Raw genomic sequence first — 22,309 nt, 5'->3', positions numbered from 1 at the left:
GCCTCCGAGGGCACTGCATGTACGCATGTACGTGGTGCACTTAAATCTATGCAGGCAAACCACTCAGACATATAAAATACAAATAGATTTAAAAAAAAAAAAAAATGCTGAATGAACGGATGGGTGGTAAAGGAACAGGCCTCTGCCAAGAACCTTTTGCTGATTCCCAGCACCCGCCAAGTGAGGATCTGGGGTGGGCCGGGTCCCTGACCCCAGACCCTAGTTTCCTAGTTCTGCAGGAACCCACAGGCGGGTATTGCAGAATCCCTCCTCTCTTGAAGGGCGGCTGGGTGGGAGCTCACCATCGGGTGGGATGGGGCATCTCAGGCACCCGCGCCCACTCTGTGCCCCTCGCCCTCCCACTCGCTGCCATTGGTGGACGGGGCTAGCCCCTGGCTGTGTCCCGGAGTGGGGACGCGGGGAGGCGGGCGGCGAGGAGGGGCTGCCTAGGGGCGTCGGGTTACATCCCCGCCTCCTCCGCCTGGGCGGCGAAGCCGCCGGGTTACTGTAGCGCAGTTGGGAACCATGCTGGACGCGAGCGGCCGGAGCCGAGCGGCGTGGACGCGGGTGCTGCTGCAGCTGCTGCAGCTGCTGCTGCTGCTAGCCGGGCCCGGGGCGTGCCTGAGCCGCCAGGAGCTCTTTCCTTTCGGCCCCGGTCAGGGGGACCTGGAGCTGGAGGCCGGCGACGACGTGGTGTCCCCCGCGCTGGAGCTGCTCGGGGAGCTGCGCCTCTACGACCAGTCGGACATCACCTCGGTCTATGTGAGTCAGGGCTGGGAGGGGAGGTGACGGGCTGAGCCGGCAGGATGGCCAGGGGCGCACAGGGGCGCAGCCCAGGAGGACTGACGTGGGGCGTGGGCGTCGCCCGCGGGGACCCCTGGGCTCCGGACATGGGGCGCAGCGCCGAGTCTGCGCCCCACGGGGGTCCCCACTGCTGGTCGCTGTCACCCGAGGAGCGCGCGAGGTCCAGGGCGGCCTTGGCTCCCCTGATCTATCCATCCCCGCGTGCGCCCTGCTTGGATCCGGGGACCCCAGGCAGTTTCCTCCGCAATAGTTCGTGTTTCCTCCGTCTTTGTCCCGTGCCTTCCTTCGGGGGACAGGCCTGGGTCCTGTCCATAGCCAGACTTGGGTCGCAGCGGGCCGCGGGGCTGCGGATGCTGAGCCGGAAAGAACCGCCGAGTGCTCTGTCCCGCGCCTTGGTGCAGCCTGCGGTCCCTGCATCAGTGCGTGGGCTCCGGCTAAGTCTTGGAAGAGACCCTGCTCCAGAGTTGGGCTCATTTCAGAGTCCAGAGGTCAGGCCCGGGAACGCAGGGCGTCCTGGTGATCCAATTTCCTGTAGTTGAGCATTGTCACCCCGGGGCCCCAGATTGGGGGGGGCGGGCACTTGACCTTTCAGCTCCTGGGCCCTTTCCAGTGCCCTCCTGGCTTGGGCGCACTGTCAGCCTTGGTCAGGCCCTTTGGAGTAGCTCTGGCGCACCATGTGGATTTCATATAAAGCCTGTGTGCATTCCACAAGTCGGGGGACTACACAAACAGCCGCTGGGGCCCGTCCTGCGGGGGAGTGGCTGTGTGCCTGGTCTGGCCTGGGCAGATAGCGCTGGACAACACCCACGTGCAGTTGTCAGCTTTGCCTAGAAAAAATGAGACCTTAGTCTTTCCCACAGAGAGTGCTGGTGGCCCTGGCCCCTGTGGGGAACCAGGAGAAGCCTCTGGACCCCTGTTCAACATGCTTTCAAAGTATGGCATTACCAAAGAAACCAGGATGTTGACACACACATTAAAAATATTAAAACACGTATACACATCTCAAGGCTTATTCAATCTTCTCTCGTATGTTTGGGTGGTGGTGCTAGGGATCACATCCCAGGGTTTCATGGGTGAGAGGCAAGCTCTCCACCAACCCTCCTGCTTCCTTTTAAACTACATTAAATAACAGAGTGGAGTGGTGGCCCCAGCAGTGGGTTAGGTGACTACCAAACAGAGTGGATCTGAGAGGGATCTGAGGGGCACTTCTGCCAGATCCCACATGGGATGAAAAAGGTAGAGAGTAGGGCATAGTGGTACTTGCCTGGAATCCCAGCGGTTGAGAGGTAGAGGCAGGAGGATCTGGAGTGTCAGGACAGCCCAGGCTACCTAGCAAGTTCAAAGCCAGCCTGAGATACAACAGGGTTTGAAACTCAGTCTCAAAAAGCTAAAAACAGAGCTGAGTATGGTGACCCTTGCCTTTAATCTCAGCTCTCTAGAGGCAAGGGCAAGTGGATCTCTGTGAATTCCAAATGTCAGGCCAGCCAGGGCTACCCAGTGAGACCTTGTCTCAAACTGAAAAAAATAAAATAAAATAAAATAAAACATTAAATAAAAGCCCAAAATTAAGCCAATGAGATGACTCAGCAGATAAAGATGCTTGCTACCAAAACTGATGACCTGACTTCAATCTGCAGGACTCACATCGTAGAAGGAGGGAACTGACTCCTGCAAATTGTCCTCCCACCTCTTGCGCACACAATCATACATGTGTGCACTCTCCAAATAAATAGAATTAGAAAAAAAAAAAAAAAACAAAACAAACCACCCCAAACTAAAGCTAAGCAGACAGACAAAACCGTGAGCAGGCATTAGCTGGTTTTAACTGTAATGCTGGAGGCCTACAAGGGACCAGATGGAGATGCTCTGTGTCTAGCAGATACTTGAGCCAACAGTCAGAGAGGGAAAGCAGAAGGCTGGAGCCATGGTTTACAAGGGAAAATAGCAAAGTACATACATAAATGAGCTGGGGGTGGTGACTCAGGTTTGTAATCTCAGCACTCAGGAGGTAGAGGCAGGAAGAGTTGGAGTTGGAGGCTAGCCTGTGGTACAAGATACGCTGTCTCAACAAACAAAATAGAGCTGATTTTGGAGTCCTAGAAAATAGCTACCATTAATAATGCTCCTTGGAGGTAGTTTTCCAGAGATACCCCTCCCCCCTCCCCCTGCTCCCCCATCCCACCACCATGTGCAGGAATCCAAAAGATCAAAACTTTTTTTTTAAAGACAGGGTCTCCTTTTAGGCCCAGCTGACCTGGAACTTGCTCTCTAGACCAGACTGGCCTTGATCTTACCGAGGTATGGCAGCTTCTGCCTCCTGAAGGTTGGGATGTGCCACCACATCTGGCAATTATTTGCTTTTTAAAGAAATTTTTTATTATTTGTATATGTGTGGGGGTGGGGAGGACAACCCTCAGGAGTGGATCTGTTCTGACATGGGATTCAGGTAACTGGTCAGGTTTGCATAACAAGAGCCTTATTCCACCAAGCCGGCCCCAGTTACTTACTTTTTATACTTCAGTGTGCTCAGGAATACACGTGGAGTTCACTAGGGCCTATATGGTATGTGCATGTCTGTCCCCACACATCACATGTAGGAGCAGTTGCCTTCCATTAAGCCAGACATCAGGTTGATTTGAAAACATATGAAATAATTACATTTCTTTGTGTATTTTTGGTTTGGAAAACATAATTATTTTCATTAAAACAGTGTCGTTTCTGCTAACATGTAACAAGTTCATTATTTAAATTTTTTAAATGTTAGAAGTATTTAACTTGTTCTTGGCTTTAATTTCTCCTAAAATAAGTATTGATTGCAATATTTTGGAGAACTTCAAAAGCTGTTAAATGTTTAAAGGGCTCCTGAGATCAAAATGTCACAGGGTTGTTCTGTGATGATCCAGACTCGGAGTATCTCAGCTTCATAGAGACTGAAGTTTAAGGATAGGAGGAACATGTTGTTGGAAATGTCCCTGGGAGGGGCAGACACCATGTGGACTACCAGCGCCCTCCTGTGGGCCTCAAAGGGCTCCCTAGGTTGTGATGCTTAATTCTGTCTTTGGATGTTGAATCAATAGCATCTTAACAATAACACCAGCTGTTCTTCAGATCCCCTCCAGGGTTGAATCTGCCAGCTCACCAAGCCACTGGACATTTCACATGAGCTGGCTGCCTTGGCCAGTGAACCCTGAATTCCCTGGATGAGAGTGTTTTTTTTAAACTGTCATAAAGTTGTTCAGAGCAGTAGAAACATTTCCTGCCTCTGCCTGGAATGTTATTTCTGGTGTGCTGGTTATCTCCTGTTGACTATACATGCTCACTGGGTGTATAGACCCACAAAAGAATTTCTGGAACATAATTGGCTATTATTTGTCTGTGATTCATAAAAATGGATAAATGAATCAGGTATTATTTAGTGCAGTTTCTTTTGTTGAAAAAATCCTTCATGCTATAGAAAAATCAAATATCTTTGGTAACAAAAAGATGATATGCCTTTGGGTTAACGCGCTGGCCACAAACCTGGAGGACCTGAGTTCAATCTCCCAGAACCCATGGAAAAACAAAAGAGCCAGCTAGGCATACCAGCTTGTTTATAACCTCAGCACCAAACGCAGGAGGATTCCTGGGCCCTGCTGGCCAACCAGTGTAGCTGAGTCAGTGAGTTCCAGTCCAGCAACACACACTGTCCAAAAAAATAAGGTAGTGATCAACTGAAGAAGACAGCCCATCACTGACTCTGGCTACTACATGCATGCATGCCTACACACACATGAACATGTACACATGTGCACATATACATAAACATGTGCACACAAAAGACTGTATGCCTCTCCTTTGATACACAGTGCTCACATGAGCACACATGCACACAACCCTCCTGTTGTTCCCATGGAGGACTGCCACCTTTCTGCCATACAAGAAGATCATGGACCACCATCTGAGGCTGTGCAGGCTGCTCAGAACACAGGGACTCAGGCCCAGAGGGGCCAGGGGACTCTGGTCTACACCCCGATCCTTATTAGCCTTAGGACGGAACACCTGCTTCTTATTTGTCCCAAGTTGTCTAGTGGCGAAGTGGCTATGGTTGAATTGCAGAACCAAAAATAGTATTAATTTCCAGCACTGGCTGAAATGTAATTGACTAATTATAGCGACCAACTTGTCACTGAAGCCAAATCATTTCATTATGTGCCTCTGCACTGATAGTATTGTTTATGAAGTAATTTGGCAGACGTTGTCCCCCAAATTCATTGTATCTTAGATTTTCAATATTTTTGACCGAGCCAGACATGGTGGCACACACTGTAACCTCAGTGCTTCCAGAAGGCAGAACAATCACCACCTAAAGCCAGCCTGGGTTACATAGTAAGTTCAAGGCCTGTCTGTACTACTTAGTGAGTTCAAAAATAGCCTAGAATAAAGAGACTTGTTTAAAAAAAACACAAAGACAACCCTTTTTCTTTTTAGTAACTTGATGGTTAATTTTATTTACTTTTTTCAGGACATTAAATATTATTGCTATTTTGAGACAGGATCTCATGTCATCCAGGCTGGCCTCGAATTCCCTATGTAGCTGAGGATAACCTTAAACTCTTAAATCCTCCTGCCTCTATTTCCTGTGTGCTGGGATCACAGGCATTCACTGATATACCTAGCTTATGCAGTACTGGTGTTTGAACCCAGGGCCTCATGTGTGGTAGGCAGGCACTCTACCAACTGAGCTATGTCCCCAGCCCTGTGCATGTGTGTGTGTAATACAGTCCAATGGTAGATCCATTATCAGTTAATTCTTCAGATAGTCAATTTATTTCCTAATGTACTAGGCACAATGTGAGGCTTGGGACACAGACTGGAAACAAGATCAGTTTTTCCACACTCACAATGTGGTGTCGTGAGGGAGATAGACATTCAACCAATGGCCACATTGTTAAGGGACCGTTGGCACGTGCTGAGTGCTCCGAGGCAGAAGTTCAGGGTGGGGACATATTGGAGCAGAGCCCAGGCTAGTGAAGAGATCTGGAAGTGCTCCCCAGCATAGTTGTAGATGATAGAGATTGGCTCTATGTGAAGGGCAGGAGGCTGGAGTGTGGTTCAGACTGGAGACACTGTAGTGGGTGAGACCACCGTCAAGTGCCAGGAATGAGAGCTTGCTATGCACTTGGCAGGGACGGATGTGCCTGCCGTGCTGAGCAGTGATGCAAACCACGGTGCCCTGTAATTCAGGTCTCTTGTGTGCCAGTGGACAGCTCTCCAGGGCATTTCCTTTGTGCTTCAGGAAATTCACACTGCTCCCCGAGTATCTACATCAGCTTGACTCTTGGCTCTGAGAGCTGTCCTTCATAGCCCACCTTCTCAGGATGGGCCCAGCCACTCCTGCCTTCTTCCTCTTTGTGGACCTACCATGTAGGTCTTTTTTATTTTGTTTATTATTACTGTTATGTGCATGGTTTTGTCTGTGACTTGTGTGCATGTCGGCACCTGAGTGTCGTGGCACACATGTAGAGGTCATAGGACAACTTTCAGGAGTCAGTTCTCACTATTTTGGGTTTCAGGGACAGAACTCAGGTTGCTAGGCTCACCATGCCTGTGTGACAAGTACTTTTACCCACTGAGCCATCTCGCTGGCCCCATGTAGGTAACTGGGCTTCTTTTACATCTGGGAAGACAAAGGTGGCAACCCCCAGGGCCATCCCATCCCGCCACTGGCTCTCAGTTCTCAAGCAATCTCTCCAAGAAGGCTCCCTCCTTGCCTACTTGGTGGCGATGCTGGGGAGATGTGGTTGGAGCCTGATTGAAACAGTCTGGCCATACAAATACCTCTTCTAGACCAACTGCTGTCCTTTCATAGTTTTTCCTTTTGGGGGGTGTGGTGGGGGTCAAACCCAGGACCTCACAGTTCAAACTGCTTTTCTAGAGGAGACAGGCATGGAAACACTGGCAGGTGAGAGATAGTTAGGTGTTTTCAATTTCATTTACCACCCCCCACCAAAGTGGGGCATCGTGGTGCACACCTGTAATCCCAGAGGGCAGAGGCAGGAGAGGCACTGCACATTTGAGGACAGCCTGGACTACATAGTGATACCCTGTCTTGAAAACCCTAAAACTAAATCAAAACGAGAACCAAAATACCTCCAACTCCTAAGAAACTCCAAAGAAAGAAAAATCAGGACAGGTGTTGAAGGAACAGCCACAGGAACAGGAAAGAAACAGGAAATAAGAGCCTTTGTGTGTTGTCAATTACGAGTGCTGTTAATGGGTATGTAAGGGGGTGCTCTATTTTACATCTGTTTAAACCTCCCCCAAAGCAGTGTCTTACAAAGGTTTTTTAAAAAATTATGCCCCACCCAGGGAGAGGATCTTAAGGGGGTGGAGAGGAGAGGAAATTCCGGGACTAGAGACCTGGTGCCAGGGTCAAAGTAAGGCGTGTGATAAGGTAGGGTCAAAGGTTGGGGAAGCCAGACCTCTGTAGAGCTGGAAACTGAAGGCTTCTTAGAACTGTCTGTATTGGGGATGCTCAGCAGCCTGAGGACGTGACTCAGACAGGAGATAGGATGTCCAGGGTTACAGAGAAGGAAGCACACAGGCCACAGGGCCTGTCCACATTCACACAGATGATCTGTGTCACAGGTGGAACTTGAATTTGCCTCTTCCAACTCCGAGTGTGCTCTTTATACTATGCCAGTTTGAGCGCCCCTTCCTCCCTTCCTCCTTCCTTCTTTCCTTCTCTTCCTCCTCCTTTTCCTCTTCCTCCTTTTTGTTTTACGTCTTTTCAAACACATAAAGACACTAACAGACACCACATCACTCCCAGAAACACTGATACTTGCTATCATTTTCCTTATTAATTCTCAGAGAGGGAAGATTTCCATGTTTGTTTCATTGACTTCCTTTCACCGAAGTATCCAGAGTAAACCATGACCCTCATGACATCTTATCAAGTCTTTCCCATCCACCTGCTCCTATGCACAGGCTCTGTGGACTCTCACAATGGAAGCTAGTCAGTTTCAAAGTGAGACGAGTTAGCGGATGGGAAATGACAGGCTGTGGTCCTAAGGGACCATCTAACCAGAAGCTGGGGAGCAGTTTGCATAGAAGGTGAATGATTATAGACTGTTGGGCACCCTGTGGGAGTTTGCAGCCAGACTGCGCAGGCCTGACCTTCATGTCCTTATCTGTAAATCTCTAGAGAAGCAGTGATTATTTTTGTCAAAAGTCATTATTTCCTCTCCCTATTTTTTTCTTTTTCTTTTCTTTTTTTTTTCCAGTCTTTTTGAGACAGGGTCTCCCTGTAGCCGCAGCTGTCCTGGAACTCACTATGTAGACCAGACTGGCCTTGAACTCACAGAGATCTGCCTGCCTCTGCCTCCCGATGGCTGGAATTAAAGGCGTGCTCCACCATGCCTGACTTTTTTTATTTTTATTTTAAGTGTATGAGTGTATTGGCTACATGTATGTAAGTGAACCCATGTTGTGCAATGCCCTGGGAGGTCAGAAGAGGGTGTTGAATTCTCTTGGAATTGGAATTATGGATGATTGTTAGCCGCCCTGTGGGTGCTGGGAATCAAACCCAGGTCCTCTGCAAGAGCAGCCAGTGCTCTTAAATGCTGAGCCACCTCTCCAGCCCCCTTTCTCCCTCTTTTTAAATCTTTGTAGTTGCCTCTATGATGTGTGTAAATGTGTGTGTGCACCATGGCACACATGTGGAGGTCAGATGTCAACTGCGGTGTGTGTCCTTACCCTCCACGCTTTAAGACAGGGTTTCTTTGTTATTTGCCACAGTGTATGCCAGGCTGGCTGATCCTTGAGCTGTGGGGATTTTCCTGTCTCTGCCTTCCACCTTACAGTAGGAGCACTCGATTACAGACATACCTGGTTTTACCTGGATTCTGGGGCTCCAAACTCAGGTCTTCTGGCTTATGCAGAAAGCTTTTTGCCATTGAGGCCCCAGTGAGTCTCCCCCTGTTCTTGTTGCTGGTTAGGGTTTCTTTTTTATTTATTTATTTTATTTTATGTGTATGTGTGTATTGCCTGCATGTAGTTAAGTGCACCTGTGTCCTGCAGTGCCTGTGGAGGTCAGAAGAGGCTGTCGGATCCCCTGGGACTGGAGTTACGGACAGTTGTTAGCTGTCATGTAGGTGCTGGGATTCAAACCCAGGTCTTCTTCAAGAACAACCAGTGCTCTTAACCGCTGAGCCATCTCTAGCCCCTAGGGTTTCTTTTTAAAGATGTATTTTTAAGTGTGTGTTTCTGGATCTGTGTGGAAGTGTTGTTTCTGGATAGCTGCAAGTGAGTACAGTTGCTCTTGAAGGCCAGAAGAGGGCATCAGATTCTGGGACCTGGAATTACAGTTAGTTGTGAACTGCCTGACCTGGATGCTGGGGAACAAACACAGGTCCTCTGCAAGATGTGTTCTTAACTGCTGAGCCATCAGTCTAGCCCTATGTATAATTCTTGACACGTCACTGGGTAGACAGGAGACTGCTCAGAGAAGGATCACCATCAAGTGAGGTTCAATATGGAGGTATGTGTGCTAAGTAAGAGAGAGATCAGGATTTTAAAAAATGTTTACCTTTTATTTTTTTCAGACAGGTCTCACTCTGTAGCCCAAGGTGGTCTTGACTTTATTAAGGGTGATTCTCTTGCCTCACACTCCCAAGTGCTGGGATTATACCACATGAGCTTCCATACCCAACCTGAGAGATCAGGATTTGAAGCTCAGTTTCATGTTCCTAAAAAACAAAACAAAACAACACCCCAGACGCAGAACATTTTCTTATACAGCCACTATATTATCATCATACTTAACCAAATTAATACTTCCTCACTATTAAACTATGCTCAGGCAATATAAAAATTCCTGATATTCCCCAAACTGGCACTTACAGCTAAAACCTTCTTAAGCCAAGAATTCAAAAACAGCTTCATAGGACATTTTGATTTATAGGCTTGTTAAAGAATGTCTACCTTTTGTCCTGTAGAAGACATTGGCTGTTCCTTTGTCCTGAAGTTTAACTTGTTATTCTATTTTGGTATTTCCTGTAAAGTGATCATTGAATCCTATTTGGAAAATATTCCTGTTAAATTTTTTTTCCTTTAAAAACATGTAGGGTTTTGTTTAAGAATTAACTTGGGAGCAGTGAGAAGGTGACTTAGCGGTAAAATGTTTGCCTAGCATATGTGAAGCCTTAGGTTCAATTCCCAGTTCCACATCAAATAAAATAATAAAATTAACTTTGGGAATAGTAATACATTAAAAGATTCATTTAAAAATGCAGTTTTGGGACTAGAGAGATGACCCTGGTTAACAGCAGTGGCTGCTCTCGCAGAGGACAGCAGTGGCTGCTCTCGCAGAGGACCCAGGTTCGATTCCTAGCAACTACATGGCAGCTAACAACTGTCTGTAGCTCCAGTTCCAGGGAATCCAATGCCCTCTTCTGACCTCCAAGGGCATTTCACGACACGGGTGCCCTTACATACATGCAGACAATATACTCATATGCATAACATAGAAGGATAACTAAAATATTAAAAAATAAAAATGCAGTTTGCACCTCGTCCTGCTTCTAGCCCCATAGTTCTCTTCCCAGAGATGATCCTTGTTTCTGTTTCAAAATCTCTTCAAAGAGAGATCCTCAAATGGACAAACATATGTATGCATATAGCTTTCATGTGTATGTACATGTGGGGTGTGTGTGTGTGCGCACACACGTGTGCAGAGGTGAAGCCTGGAGCTCTCCGATCTCTGGCTGCCCTGGTGACTGGCAAGCTGCAGCAATCCTCCCGTGGCCTCAGGACTTCTGGCCCCCCGCCCAGCCACAGGCAGGAACAACTGTGCCCAGCTTTTTATGGGTGTTGGGAATCCGAACTCAGGTCCTGGTGCTAGCACAGCAGCATTTTACCCACTGAGCCCTCTCCTGAGCCTGCACGTATGTCTCACTTTACCAACCGAGTCATTTCCTGAGCCTGCATGTATGTCTTTCTACCCTTTTTTGATATACCTATCTCAGCTCCTTAATTTTTAAAATTTGTTTAGTTTTTTTGAGACAGGCTTTAATGCTGTCGACCAGGCCAACCTGGGACTTACTACGTAGCCCAGGCTGGCTTCAAACTCATGGCAATTCTGGTGCTTCGGCATCCCAAGTGCTTGAGCCGTCCTGCCTGGCGTCTGATTTAAAAAACAAAACACAAACCTACAGATTTATTGAGATTTGAGGTATAATTCACATATGGTACCCCTTCACCCCCTTTTTTTCACAGTATCATGTAACCCAGGCTGGCCTTGAACTCACTATGTACCTGAGGCTGGCCTTGAGCTCCAGAACCTCCTGCCTCCACGTCTGGTGCTACCACCACAGCCTGTGCCACCACAGGCTTGGTTGTCAATTTTTTAAACAAACATACTTCTTAAATGAAGCCATTTATTTCACATGGTGTGACACTAGGAGACAGCTTGTGTCTTGCTATTGCTGGGTTAGCCATGCTAAGATTGGGGATTGGTGCTAAGGAGACCACAGCCAGGTAAGGTCTGCCACATTACGTTTTAAATGCTTGGGAGTAACAAGCAAGTGACGTGTAATACTTTGGCTTTCTTAGGTCTTTCGGTGCCTGCAACACTGATGGTCTGTCCTTGAAGAGATTATTACATTAAGGGTTTCAAAATTTCCTTCGCTGTGTCATTTCCACATAGATCAGTTGGCATATTGTGTAAAGTAGGACTTTTTCCTGTTCAGGGTCACTAGCCACCAGAGAAATGCAAATAAAATCTACACCATCTACACCAAGGGGCTGGAGAGATGGCTCACCGGTTAAGAGCACTGACTGCTCTTGCAGAGGACCCTGTTTCAGTCCCCAGCACCCACAAGGCAGATAACAACCGTCCATAGTTCCAGTCGATCCAAAGCCCTCTTCTGACTTCTGGGCATTGCGTGCATGGGCATACTTACATATATGCAGACAAAATACTCATACACATAAAATTAAAATAAATAAAAATTTTAAATCCTTGTATCACTGGTCAATATGCATTCACCAAGAGAACAAACAACAGGAAGTGTTGGCGAAGATGCAGCCCAAAGGGAATCCTTATAGCCTGCTAGTTAGACTGCAAACTGGTATAGCCGCTATGAAAGTCAGTATGGAAGTTCCTCAGAAAACTAGAAATAGATGTACCACGTGACCTAGCTAGACTACCACTGCGCCTTTACCCAAAGAACTCCAAGTCCACGCATCCGAGAGTACTTACTGCATCAATGATTATTAAAGCATTAGTCACAATAACTAAGTTATAGAAACAACCTAGGGACCCAGCAACCGAGGAATGGATAAAGGAAATGTGGTTCATAGACACAAAGGAATTTTTTACACCCGTAAAGTGAATAGAGTTCTGTCATTTGCAAGAAAGTAGATGCAGCTGGAGTCAATCATATCATATCAAGTGAGTCCAACCAGCCTCAGAAAGACAAAAATCTTTTTTTCCCCTCATTTGTGGGTCCTAGATGTTGTCAGTAACATCATATATGTATATCAATGGCATGAAAGTAGAAGAAAAACTGGGGAACAGGGAGGCTAACGGAAAGGTGATGAGAAGTGGGAGGGTAATGGAGTGTGGCAGGGCAGCTCCTTGGAAGCACATTATACGCTTGCATGAAAATGGCATGTGGAGCCCTATGGAATAATAGAGCCCTTTCCCATCAGCTAGGAATCATCTTTGGGGTAGGATTCCTTCTAGAAAGTCAAGGGGTAGAAATCATTAAGCTCTTGCTCTGTTATTGATGAAATCTGCATTAAGGAACTCTTATAGTAGCAGGCTCCCAGGTGAGGCTGCCCAGTGTTAAGGAGACCTACACCTCTCTCGATAGGGGGTTGGGCAGGACCTTCCCTCTCTCTCTCTCTCCCTCCCTTCCTCTCTCCCTCTATCTCTCCCTCTCTCCCTCCCTTCCTTTCTCCCTTCCTTCCTTGGTCTTCCAAAGGAGGAAGGATCTAAGTCACAGTCATTTCTTCTTTGACAGATGTACCAGAAGGTAAAATGTAGAGACTTTGACATTTTGCTTTTGATATCATGGTGAGCCCAGGCTGGTTCTTGAACTCATGGCATCCCTGCACCCCCCGCCCCCCCAGTGCTGGGATTATAGGCCTGAACCACCATGTCTGGCTAGCAACCATTTGTAAATGTGGGAAGGTCATCCTAGGTAAAGATTCTCAGAGATGAATGAGTAACTGATTTAAAATCTTTCATTAGACATGAAAAAAAAAAAAAAAAAAAACAAACTTCCATAACCATCGGCTGTCCCTGTCTTTATTTGGCAATCTTTTTGTTACTATTTCTAATTCAAGCCAGAGCCATTTCTCTGGATCCGTGGGGTTAATGGAAAACATTTGCAGTCTGGAATATTGGAGCACTATTCTGTACCTCCAGTGTCTGGTCTTAGGCCAGTGACAGGAAGGAGCTGAAGTCCATTTCTTTTCCCTCAGACTAAGAGGAAAGATGATAATATACATACCTCACAAGGTTTAATAAATCATTGGATTAAAAAATGCTTCAGGGAGCTGGAGAGATGGCTCAGCGGTTAAGAGCACTGAGTGCTCTTACAGAGGACCCTGGTTCTATTCCCAGCACCCACATGGCGGCTATGAACTGTCCTTAACTCCAGTTCCAGGGGAATCTCATGCCCTCTTCTGACCTCTGCGGCATTGCAGGACATGGGTGCACTCACATACATGCAAGGAATACACTCATACACATAAAATAAAAATAATAAATAAAATATATTTTTGTAAAAATGCTTCAGAAATGATAAGAAACAAGCTGGAGTTTTAGGGCAAAAGCCACAGGGCTCTGGCAGCTTCAACTGGCAAGGCTTGGCCATCTGTCCTGCCAGTTAGAGAGACCAGTGATAGTGAAGAACAGAGAGATTTGTTCAATGTGGCCACATGGGATGAACAGATTAAGGGGTCTGGTGACTCCAAGTTGGTCTTCAGGGTACTGACATGACATTTGGGCTTAAATACAGGAAGACTTAGGCCAAGGAGTATTATAATTACGCAGTCCTGCTCTAGGTGTGGTCTCCTTGATCACTGTCTTGGCTCTGGTGGTGTGAAGAAGTCCTTGTTGCTTGGGGGGACAGAATAGTTCTTGGGAAATGCTCACTTCTGCTTCAGGATGTGGCCTCACCCTCATGGACAGTTGCCTTCATCAAGGGGTATGTGTCTGTCCTGAGGTATTCTGCTGGTCTGTGAGTCAAAGGTGGCTGTAGGTTTGTTAGGAAAAGGATGTGTCTTTGTGCCTGCAGCCTTGAAGGGGAATGAGATAGGTTAGGTAGTAGAGTCAAGCAGAAGTCGGAGCCAAAGTAAAGGAGACAGGCACTAGATGAAAGCAGAGGTGCCTGGGTTCATCCTGCTTGTAGTTACTATGTGAGCCCAAGTGAGGAGTCTGAAATCAATTTCCACCTCCATTGTGAATAGGTTTGGTTATTTCCTGGACTTGTTTTCCCAAGTTTTGTTTCTTTTCTTAGTCTCTTTGAGCTTTCCAGCCCTTTCTAGCTGCCAAGCTGGTGAACATGGAAGCCACCCCGTGTAACCTCTGCAACTTTCATGTTCAGTGTCCTTAAATCAAGGAGCTAAATAAACACAAAGACGGTGCGCATCTCCTACAGATGTGGGCTCAGGTCTTTCCAGCACTCGGTGGCTGTGTGAACATGGTAATTCAGAGCTTGCCAGTTCTTTCTTCATTTTAAATGTGTGAGTAGAGGAATTGTGTGTAATGCCCATTGTATTAAACTTTCAAAAATGTACACAGCCATAGGAAAGGACCCCACACTCGGCATGCACCCTGAGATGTTTGCTCCCTTACCGTTCTTTATTGTTAATTACTCTCACAGTCCCACCGCCGCCCACCCAGGGAGTTTGCATCTTTTCTGCAAGTTTTATTATCTTTTCTGCTTGGCTATTTGTACTTCTCAAACCACTCTGTTTCTTATATGTACCCACCTCAAGTACTCTCCAACTACACTATTTTGGAGAAGGCCTCTGCCCCAGGATTACAGGCAGCTCTGGTAACTGCTACTAGTTTCATTTAAGCCAAAGAAGATGGAAGCTGTCTAACTTCTCTGACAGATTTCTATGCATTGAGCATCTGCACGTAGACCTTCCTCAGCGTTTCTTGCTGTCTGTACGTTCCTATTAATAATGGACAGGAGACAGGAAGTGCTTTTTAAAATGGGAAACTCCCTCCCATTCTAAGTGGTTCTGACCACCTCCTTTGCAGTTGAGTCGAAACAATCAGACATAAGTAATTCCAGCTGTTGCCCATGTTTTTGTGTGTATGTGTTCGTGATATAATTGACATGGGTTACCCAAGGGCAGCTGAAGAAAAGCTGAGTTGTTTGGTGTGTGCACGAGTGAGTAGGTAGTCCTGTAGTAACAGACCGAAGGACTAAGCACCGATGTGAACTTTGCTGATGGAACTTTTGCCCAGTGTGAACTGATCTAGCAAGCAAGATTCCAGGGCTGGATCTGCATCTGTCAACACACTGGAAGTGGATGGTTTTCAGTGAGTAAATTTTTACCCCTTAATGCAAAGTCATCAAACATCGCACTTAGGCAACATTTTGTGAATTTGAGTTAAGATGCTCCTGGAATTTTCAGGGTAAAGTCCTGGGTTCTGGCAGCCCCAGCAGGGCAGGCTGAGCCACCTGTCTGCTGGCACATCAATAAAGAGCTGAGGAAGGAGATTCCTCAGTGTGGCCACTTTGAGAAGAGGGACAGATAAATGGTTCCATGGCCCTCACTCCACCTTCTGGGGCCTGACATGAGCTTTAGACTCTAATCAAGGAAGAGCAGAGCAAAGGGCGAGAGGGAGGTATAATTAAGCAGTCCTGGTCTGGGTGTGGTCTCGCTGATCTTGGTATTCACTTTGGTTCTCTGACACTTTATGAGGGCACCAATCTGGCTCCTACAGGATGCTCACTTCTGCTCCAGAACGCAGCCTCAGTGTAATGGGTAACTGCCCTCATCTGGGGGTAGTGGCTCTGTCCTAGGACTCTGACTCAAGAGGAAAAGGCCAAGGACAATGACTTCTGTCTCTGACTTCATCCTTGGAGACAGACACAAAACAAAGGCAGAGGTAGTGGGCTTCTATCCATTTGATTACTCTCTGGGCCCAAGTGGAGAGTCAGTGCTTTTGAGCAAAAGCAGCTTCTAAATAAATGCCTGTTGCAATAATAATATAATATTTTTATTATTAATTCAGATGGGCTTTCACAGGATCATCTCAGACTAGGGGTGCTTGTTGTTTGCTTGGGGTTTCATAAAAATCTGTTTTTGTATGTGTCTATATGTGATTTGTGTGTTTGTGGGAGCACGTGTGTCATAGCACACGCGTGGAGATGGGGTGTGAGTCCCCACCTCCCATCTTGTTTTAAAAAGAGCTCTTATTCACTACAGCATATGTCATATCAGCTGGACTGAGAGCTTCCAGGAATTCTCCTGTCCTGCCCCATCCAAGCACTCTGATGGCAAGCGCTTTACCCACAGAGCCATCTCCCCAGCCCTGTTTTGAGTTTTGTCAAGACGGGATCACATGGCCCTCCAGCTAACCTTAGCCTTGAACTCCGTATGTAGCAGAGGCTAGCCTTGAACTCTTGATTCTCCTCCATTTACTTCTAGAGTGCTTGGATTATAGGCGTCACACCACCACACCTGATTTATAGTGCTGGTGATTAAACCCAGGGTTTGGTACGTGCTAGGTAAGCATCCAGATGACTGGGCTGGACCCCCAGACCACTGTGCAATTTTAAACCCAGCACGGATGTGGTCACAGAACACTGGTGTGTGGTGCTCGGTGCTTTTGTTAATAATTGTTTCTTTCTGGACCCCAGAATAGTGCTGGGGTGCCATAGGGCTCTGCAGCTTTTGATTAACTTTAATTACTAAGTCTGCTTTTGCCAGAACCTTCTGATCATTAGCCAACCTACCCAATAACTGGGGGGATGTGAGGGAAGGACCACAGGACACTGATAAAATCTCGCTTGCTTGTTTTTGCTTTTGTTACTTGTGTTCTTAGTGTCATGGCCCCAAAATTTGTTACAAGACCAATGCCAAGGAACTTTGTGTTTTCTTTTGGAAGGCTTATGGTTTCCAACTTACCTTTAAAGTTTTAATCTATTTTATGCTCATTTTGTGGGTGCTATAAACAACGGATCTCTTTTCATTCTTTTATATGGGCATATCCAGTTCTCCTAGCACACTTGTGAATCTCAGGCAACTGTGTGTGTTGTCTGGGTTTATTTCTGGGCTCTGTTTCATGTGCCTCTGTGTGGTCTGGGCACCCCACATGTCTGTTAGCCTCGTTAAGGAACTTGATGATGTTAGTCATGTTGCACTGTATATATATGTTTATTCAATCATGTTGTATTTATACGCATCTGTGGATCTGTTATAGTTCAATAAAGCTGGAAATCAAAACAAAATCAAAGATGAACTGTAGGCCCCACAGCTGACAGACCAAGTTGGCTTATCTATGTAAATCACTTGCCCTTTGTTCCTAAACTTTAGACCAGTCCCGTTGACTATTGTTGTAGTGAAGCAGTTTCCGTTGGGCCAGACATGAACCTTGCCTTCATTGGACAAGGACCTACAGAGTACTTGGGCCTGTAGTCAGGGCAAGAATATGTACAAAATGATACAGTGATGGTTAAGTCTGGGGTAAAGGTAGTGTTAGGCTGTTAACATTTCCTTATAGAAGTTGGGAGGAGGGAGTCACCAGACTCTTAATTGAGAGTCTTGCCATCAATCCCTCCTGACACCCCCCTCCCAGCTGCATGTGGTCTCGGCTGGTGTTTCGGTGTGGAAGAGGTGGAAGGGTGGCTGGGCTGGGGCTGCAGCTTTTGTGAGGTGTCACCATGCTGGGGTGGGCTTTTCGGTGATGCTGTTGACTTTGAGTTGCCCATGTTCCTGTAAGCAACCCCAATAACGTCATTGGTTCATCAAACGGGATGTCCACAGAATCATTTCATTGCTCTGTTGCCTCTCTGGAATGAATAAACATTTCTTTCTTTTAAAAACATTTGAAAATATTTTATTTTTGTTTTTTTAATATTTATTATTTTTATTTTGTGTATATGAGTGTATTGCCTGCATGTATGTGAGTGCACCTGTGTTGTGCAGTGCTGCAGAGGTCAGAAGAGGACTTCAGATTCCCCTGGAACTGGAGTTAAGGGTGGTTCATGGCCACCATGTGGGTGCTGGGAATCGAACCAGGGTCCTCTGTAAGAGCAGTCAGTGCTCTTAATCACTGAGCCATCTCTCCAGCCACTGTTTTTGTTTTTTAATTTTGTGTATATGTGTGTCTGTATGCAGGTATGTGCATGTGAGTGCAGTGCCCTCGGACACCAGAAGAGGGTGTTGGATCTCCTGGAGCTGGAATTACAGGTGGTTGTGAGCACCTAACATGGGTGCTGGGAACTTAACTCCTCTCCTGGGAGAATAGCGAGCACTCTTAGCTGCTCGGCCATCTCTCCAGCTCCCTTAAGTATTTTTTTTTAATAAAAAGGCTTTTATTATGCTTATTTATTTGTATGTGAGTATGCCTATGCCTCAGCATGCACGTAGAGGTATGAGGACAACATGTGGGTTCTGGGATTGAAGTCAGGTCATCAGGATTGGCAAGGGCCTTTACTCTCGGAGCTATCTCTCCCACCTGTGAATAAACATCTCTCATGTCTACTCAGGAAAAACATCACATTGCAATTATCCACTTGGGAAAACTTAGCATAATACAGAAAAGTTTAGAATATAGTGAACCCCCATGTAACTATTAGCCAGCTTCAACAAGCATCAACCTGTGACTAATCCTGCTTCATTTATAGCACAGCTGTTCACCACATTCCTCTTCTACCCCACTCCAAACTGGATTATTTTTAAGCAAATCCCAAGCATTTTATTTTCTTGCAAATATTTGGGAATGTATCTCAAAAAAGACTCTTAAAAAAACAAAACAAAATAAAGTAGGGAACAATCACAGCCATACCTAAATACTGTAATTCCTAAATGTCATCTGATATTAAAACCGTTCTTTCTTTCTTTTCAATTGATTGACTTAAATCAGGGTCCAGTCAAATTGCATTTCATGTATATACAACTTTATGTAGCACAGACTGGCCTGGAGCTCTGCCTAGCCAAGGATAACCTTGAATTCCTGATCCTCCTCCTCCAGCTCCCAATTGCTGGACTTCAGGAATGCACCACCATGCCCAGTTTTATGCGGTGCTGGGGATCCTAGAAATGGAGAGAAAGGATCAGATTGGTCAGATTCATGGTGTGGGTTCCAGTGTGTACAGTGTTTCGGTGAATAGCATGGCACTCCACTGGAAGATCTGCAGTGCCACAGTTCTGGGGTCTCTTGTGTGTCTCACAGTGGAGCATCATTTCCAAAGCAGTTCATTCGGGTGCACGCTGTGCCTCCCTGCTCCATAGGCTGGAGGAAGTCAGGAAGGGAGGAGACACAGGTGTCAGGCCTCCTGGAAACTCTGGAGCTGCAGTGGTGACTGAGTTGAACAGTTATCCATCCCCAACTGCTGACTACATAAGGCAGGAGCAGGCAGGGCTGAAGCAATAGAAATCAGGTGAGGGAATGAGTGAAGTTTAAAGCGCACACGATGGGGCTCTCTGAACAGGTGCTAATTCAGCAGAGGCCTGAAGGACAGGAAGAGCCGGGCAAGGCAGAGCACAGACAGCAGGTGCAGAGCAGGAATAGAGCTAGGACAGGGGAGGTGACTGAGGGGAAGGAGCCAGCCTGACACACGCCATTATCCCCTCACTTAGGAGGATCAGGGGTTCAAGGCCATCCTGGACTACGTTTGAGTTTGAGGACAGCCTGGGCTACATGAGACCTGTCTTAAAACAAAACAAACAAACAGAAACTAAGAGAGCTCTCAACTGTCCTGGTCATGGAATACAGCAATGGCAGTGACCCCGGATGACTGGCTGAGTAGCCAGGTCCATGGACTCCAACAGCAGGTTGTGGGGCATCTCGTGTCTAATGCAAGGAAGCATTTATTGTTCATCAAGTTAACTATCCGTTGGCATATCTCGAGAAGAACTTTGAGGGACGAGTTTGAGATTAAGAATTCACTGAAACTTGGCTGTTTTGCATGTTCACATTTCCCTCTGAACTTAGCTTCCCTCATCCTCACAGATGACTGAGTTGCCGGTCAACTGTCCGAAGAAACAGTTTTCCAGTAATAATACCAACAAGGCTTGGCACAAAGTAGTCACTCAAGCTTCATGGTTCCTGCATGAAACTCAATTTCAGAGGCAGGCATGTCTTGTGAAAACAGAACCATTCCAGTGCCCAGATTCCAAATAATAAAAGACGCCGGGAGTATTTTCAGGATTATTGGACTGATTTGAATTTCTCTGGAAAACAGCCTTGTAGAAGCAAGCTGTGTGTATGTGGCCTCTGTGGGATGGCTTCCCACCAGCAGCCGGCTGCCGCCAACTCCTGGCATCAGCTTGAGAAAGCGAGCTGTTTCCCACGCTCCCCCCACCCCCATCACCTCCCTGTTGAGATGTTTGTGCTTGGGAGGTTTAGATGCTGAGAACTGGGCTGTGCGAGGCACCTGGGCTGACTGCCTTCTCTGCAGACTGTCATTTTGTTCTAGGGGAGTCTTGCTAGTGCCAAGTGATGGAAAATACGTCACTTGAGGGGTTAACAACCCATGACATTTATAAAAAGAGATGGTTTTAGGACTGGGGTGGGAAGTGTAGCTCAATTGGTAGTGTACTAGCCTGGTATGTACAAAGCCCTGCGTTCCATTCCCCGCACCACATAAACTGGATCTGGTCGCGTACATCTGTAATCAGAACACTTGGGAGGTAGAGGCAGGAGAACTGGAAGTTCAAGGTCAGGAGGCTGGAACTACAGCTCGGAGGTTGAGGACTTGAGTAGGAAGCCCTAGGTCCAATTTTCAGCACCTCACAAATTAAATAAATAAATAAATAAATAAATAAATAAATAAATAAATAAATAAATAAATAAAAAGTAAATAAATAAAATAACTAACTAAATAAATAAATAATAGCTTTTGTTAACTCTGAAAGCTCTGATCCTTTTCCAACCAGGGCCCAAATTAGTGCTCAGCTTCAACCTTCTGGGAGTTCTAAGATCCTTTCTGTTTTACCCAAGTCTCTTTCTCTGGTAATGAGGGATGAAGGGACTAAAGGATGGGACTGGAGCAGGTAGAGGGGGAAACAGGCACTTACAGTCCCCTAATTAATTCTTGAGCCACTGAATCAGTTTCAGATCCACATGTCTTCAATCTGCAGCCTCTTAAAGAACAAGATGAGGCACCATTTGCAAAATTTCTCTGTGGTTAGAGAACCTCAAAAAATTTGCAGTCTTTTGTTTTGTCGTTTTGTTTTGTTTTGTTGAGTTAGTGTCTCACGGTGCAGCTCTGCCTTCACCTCACTTGAGTGCCGTGCCACATCACTAAGCAAAATATGCAGATTCTTAAGTAAAAGGGCAGTTGGAGTGGGATTCCACCTCATCAATGGAGTCTGCTAGCAGGGACAGAGCTTACCCAAGCTCACTGGCCAGAGCAGCTTTGAAACAGGCCCAGGTGTTCTGCGCTGTGTGGTATTGTATATCAGTGGCTCTGTTTCTATCCTCCCGGGGACTATGGGGTTTATCCAAGTAAGCACAGTGATGATCCGGCTGGGGAGTGAGCTCAGTCAGTAAAACACTTGTTATGCAAGCGTGTGGTGCTGACTTCAGTCCTTAGGACCCACATAAAAAAAGCCAGGGCATGGTGGTGCATGCTGTAATCCCAGCACTGGGGACAGATACAGCTAGATCCCAGAGCTACTAAACCCAGAGCTCTAGGTTAAGTGAGCTGGAGTTCAGTGAAGGGAAAAAAAAGAGAGAGAGCCTGGCATGGTGGTGCACTTTAATCCCACTAAGAGGCAGAGACAGGCAGATCTCTATGAGATTGAGGCCAGCCTGGTCTATATAGTGAGTTCCAAGCCAGGTGGAACTACAGGGAGACCCTGTCTCAAACAACAACAAAAAAGGTGGAATGAGACAGTGAAAGACACCTGTGATGGCTAATCCTGGGTGTCAATTTGACTGGATCTGGGATTAACTGAAATGAAAGAGATCTTCTTGATTGGATCATCTGAAGCTGGAAGACACGCCCTAAATGTGGGTGTTACCTTCTGATGGCAGCCCATATAAAAGGCCATGGCAGAGGAGAACGCCTGACTTCTTGCTGCTTGCCTTCTTTCTTCCTGGTGAGTTCGTCTTGCTGCTGTAGACTGAAGACTAGCTGATATTTTGGACTTCGTCAGACCTTCAGTGCCAGATCGGGACTACTGAGACATCCAGCCTCGTGGACTGAGCGGCCACGGATTCTCAGCCTCTCCAGTGTGGTGCAGCCATTGTTGGACTACTCAGACTTTATCCTGTGAGCTAAGCTGATAAATCTCTATACATATATATTCATTCTACCAG

General features: G+C 46.5%; 1 protein-coding gene across 1 annotated transcript in view; it reads left to right on the top strand.

The window, feature by feature from the left end:
• Nucleotides 1-496: 496 nt before the first annotated feature.
• The window catches only part of Nid1 (nidogen 1), a 90,291-nt gene continuing 68,478 nt past the window's right edge, over nt 497-22,309 (top strand). The window contains exon 1 of the mRNA XM_008847037.2: nt 497-762. Coding sequence (XP_008845259.1) covers nt 526-762 — 237 coding nt within the window. The 5' untranslated portion in view covers nt 497-525. The remainder of the gene's footprint in view (nt 763-22,309) is intronic.

Source organism: Nannospalax galili, unplaced genomic scaffold (genome assembly GCF_000622305.1).
Source record: "Nannospalax galili isolate Female #2095 unplaced genomic scaffold, S.galili_v1.0 scaffold1463, whole genome shotgun sequence".
Lineage (NCBI taxonomy): Eukaryota > Metazoa > Chordata > Mammalia > Rodentia > Spalacidae > Nannospalax > Nannospalax galili.
The sequence above is the reverse complement of the archived record's forward strand: the minus strand, read 5'-3'. Positions and strand labels throughout refer to the sequence as shown.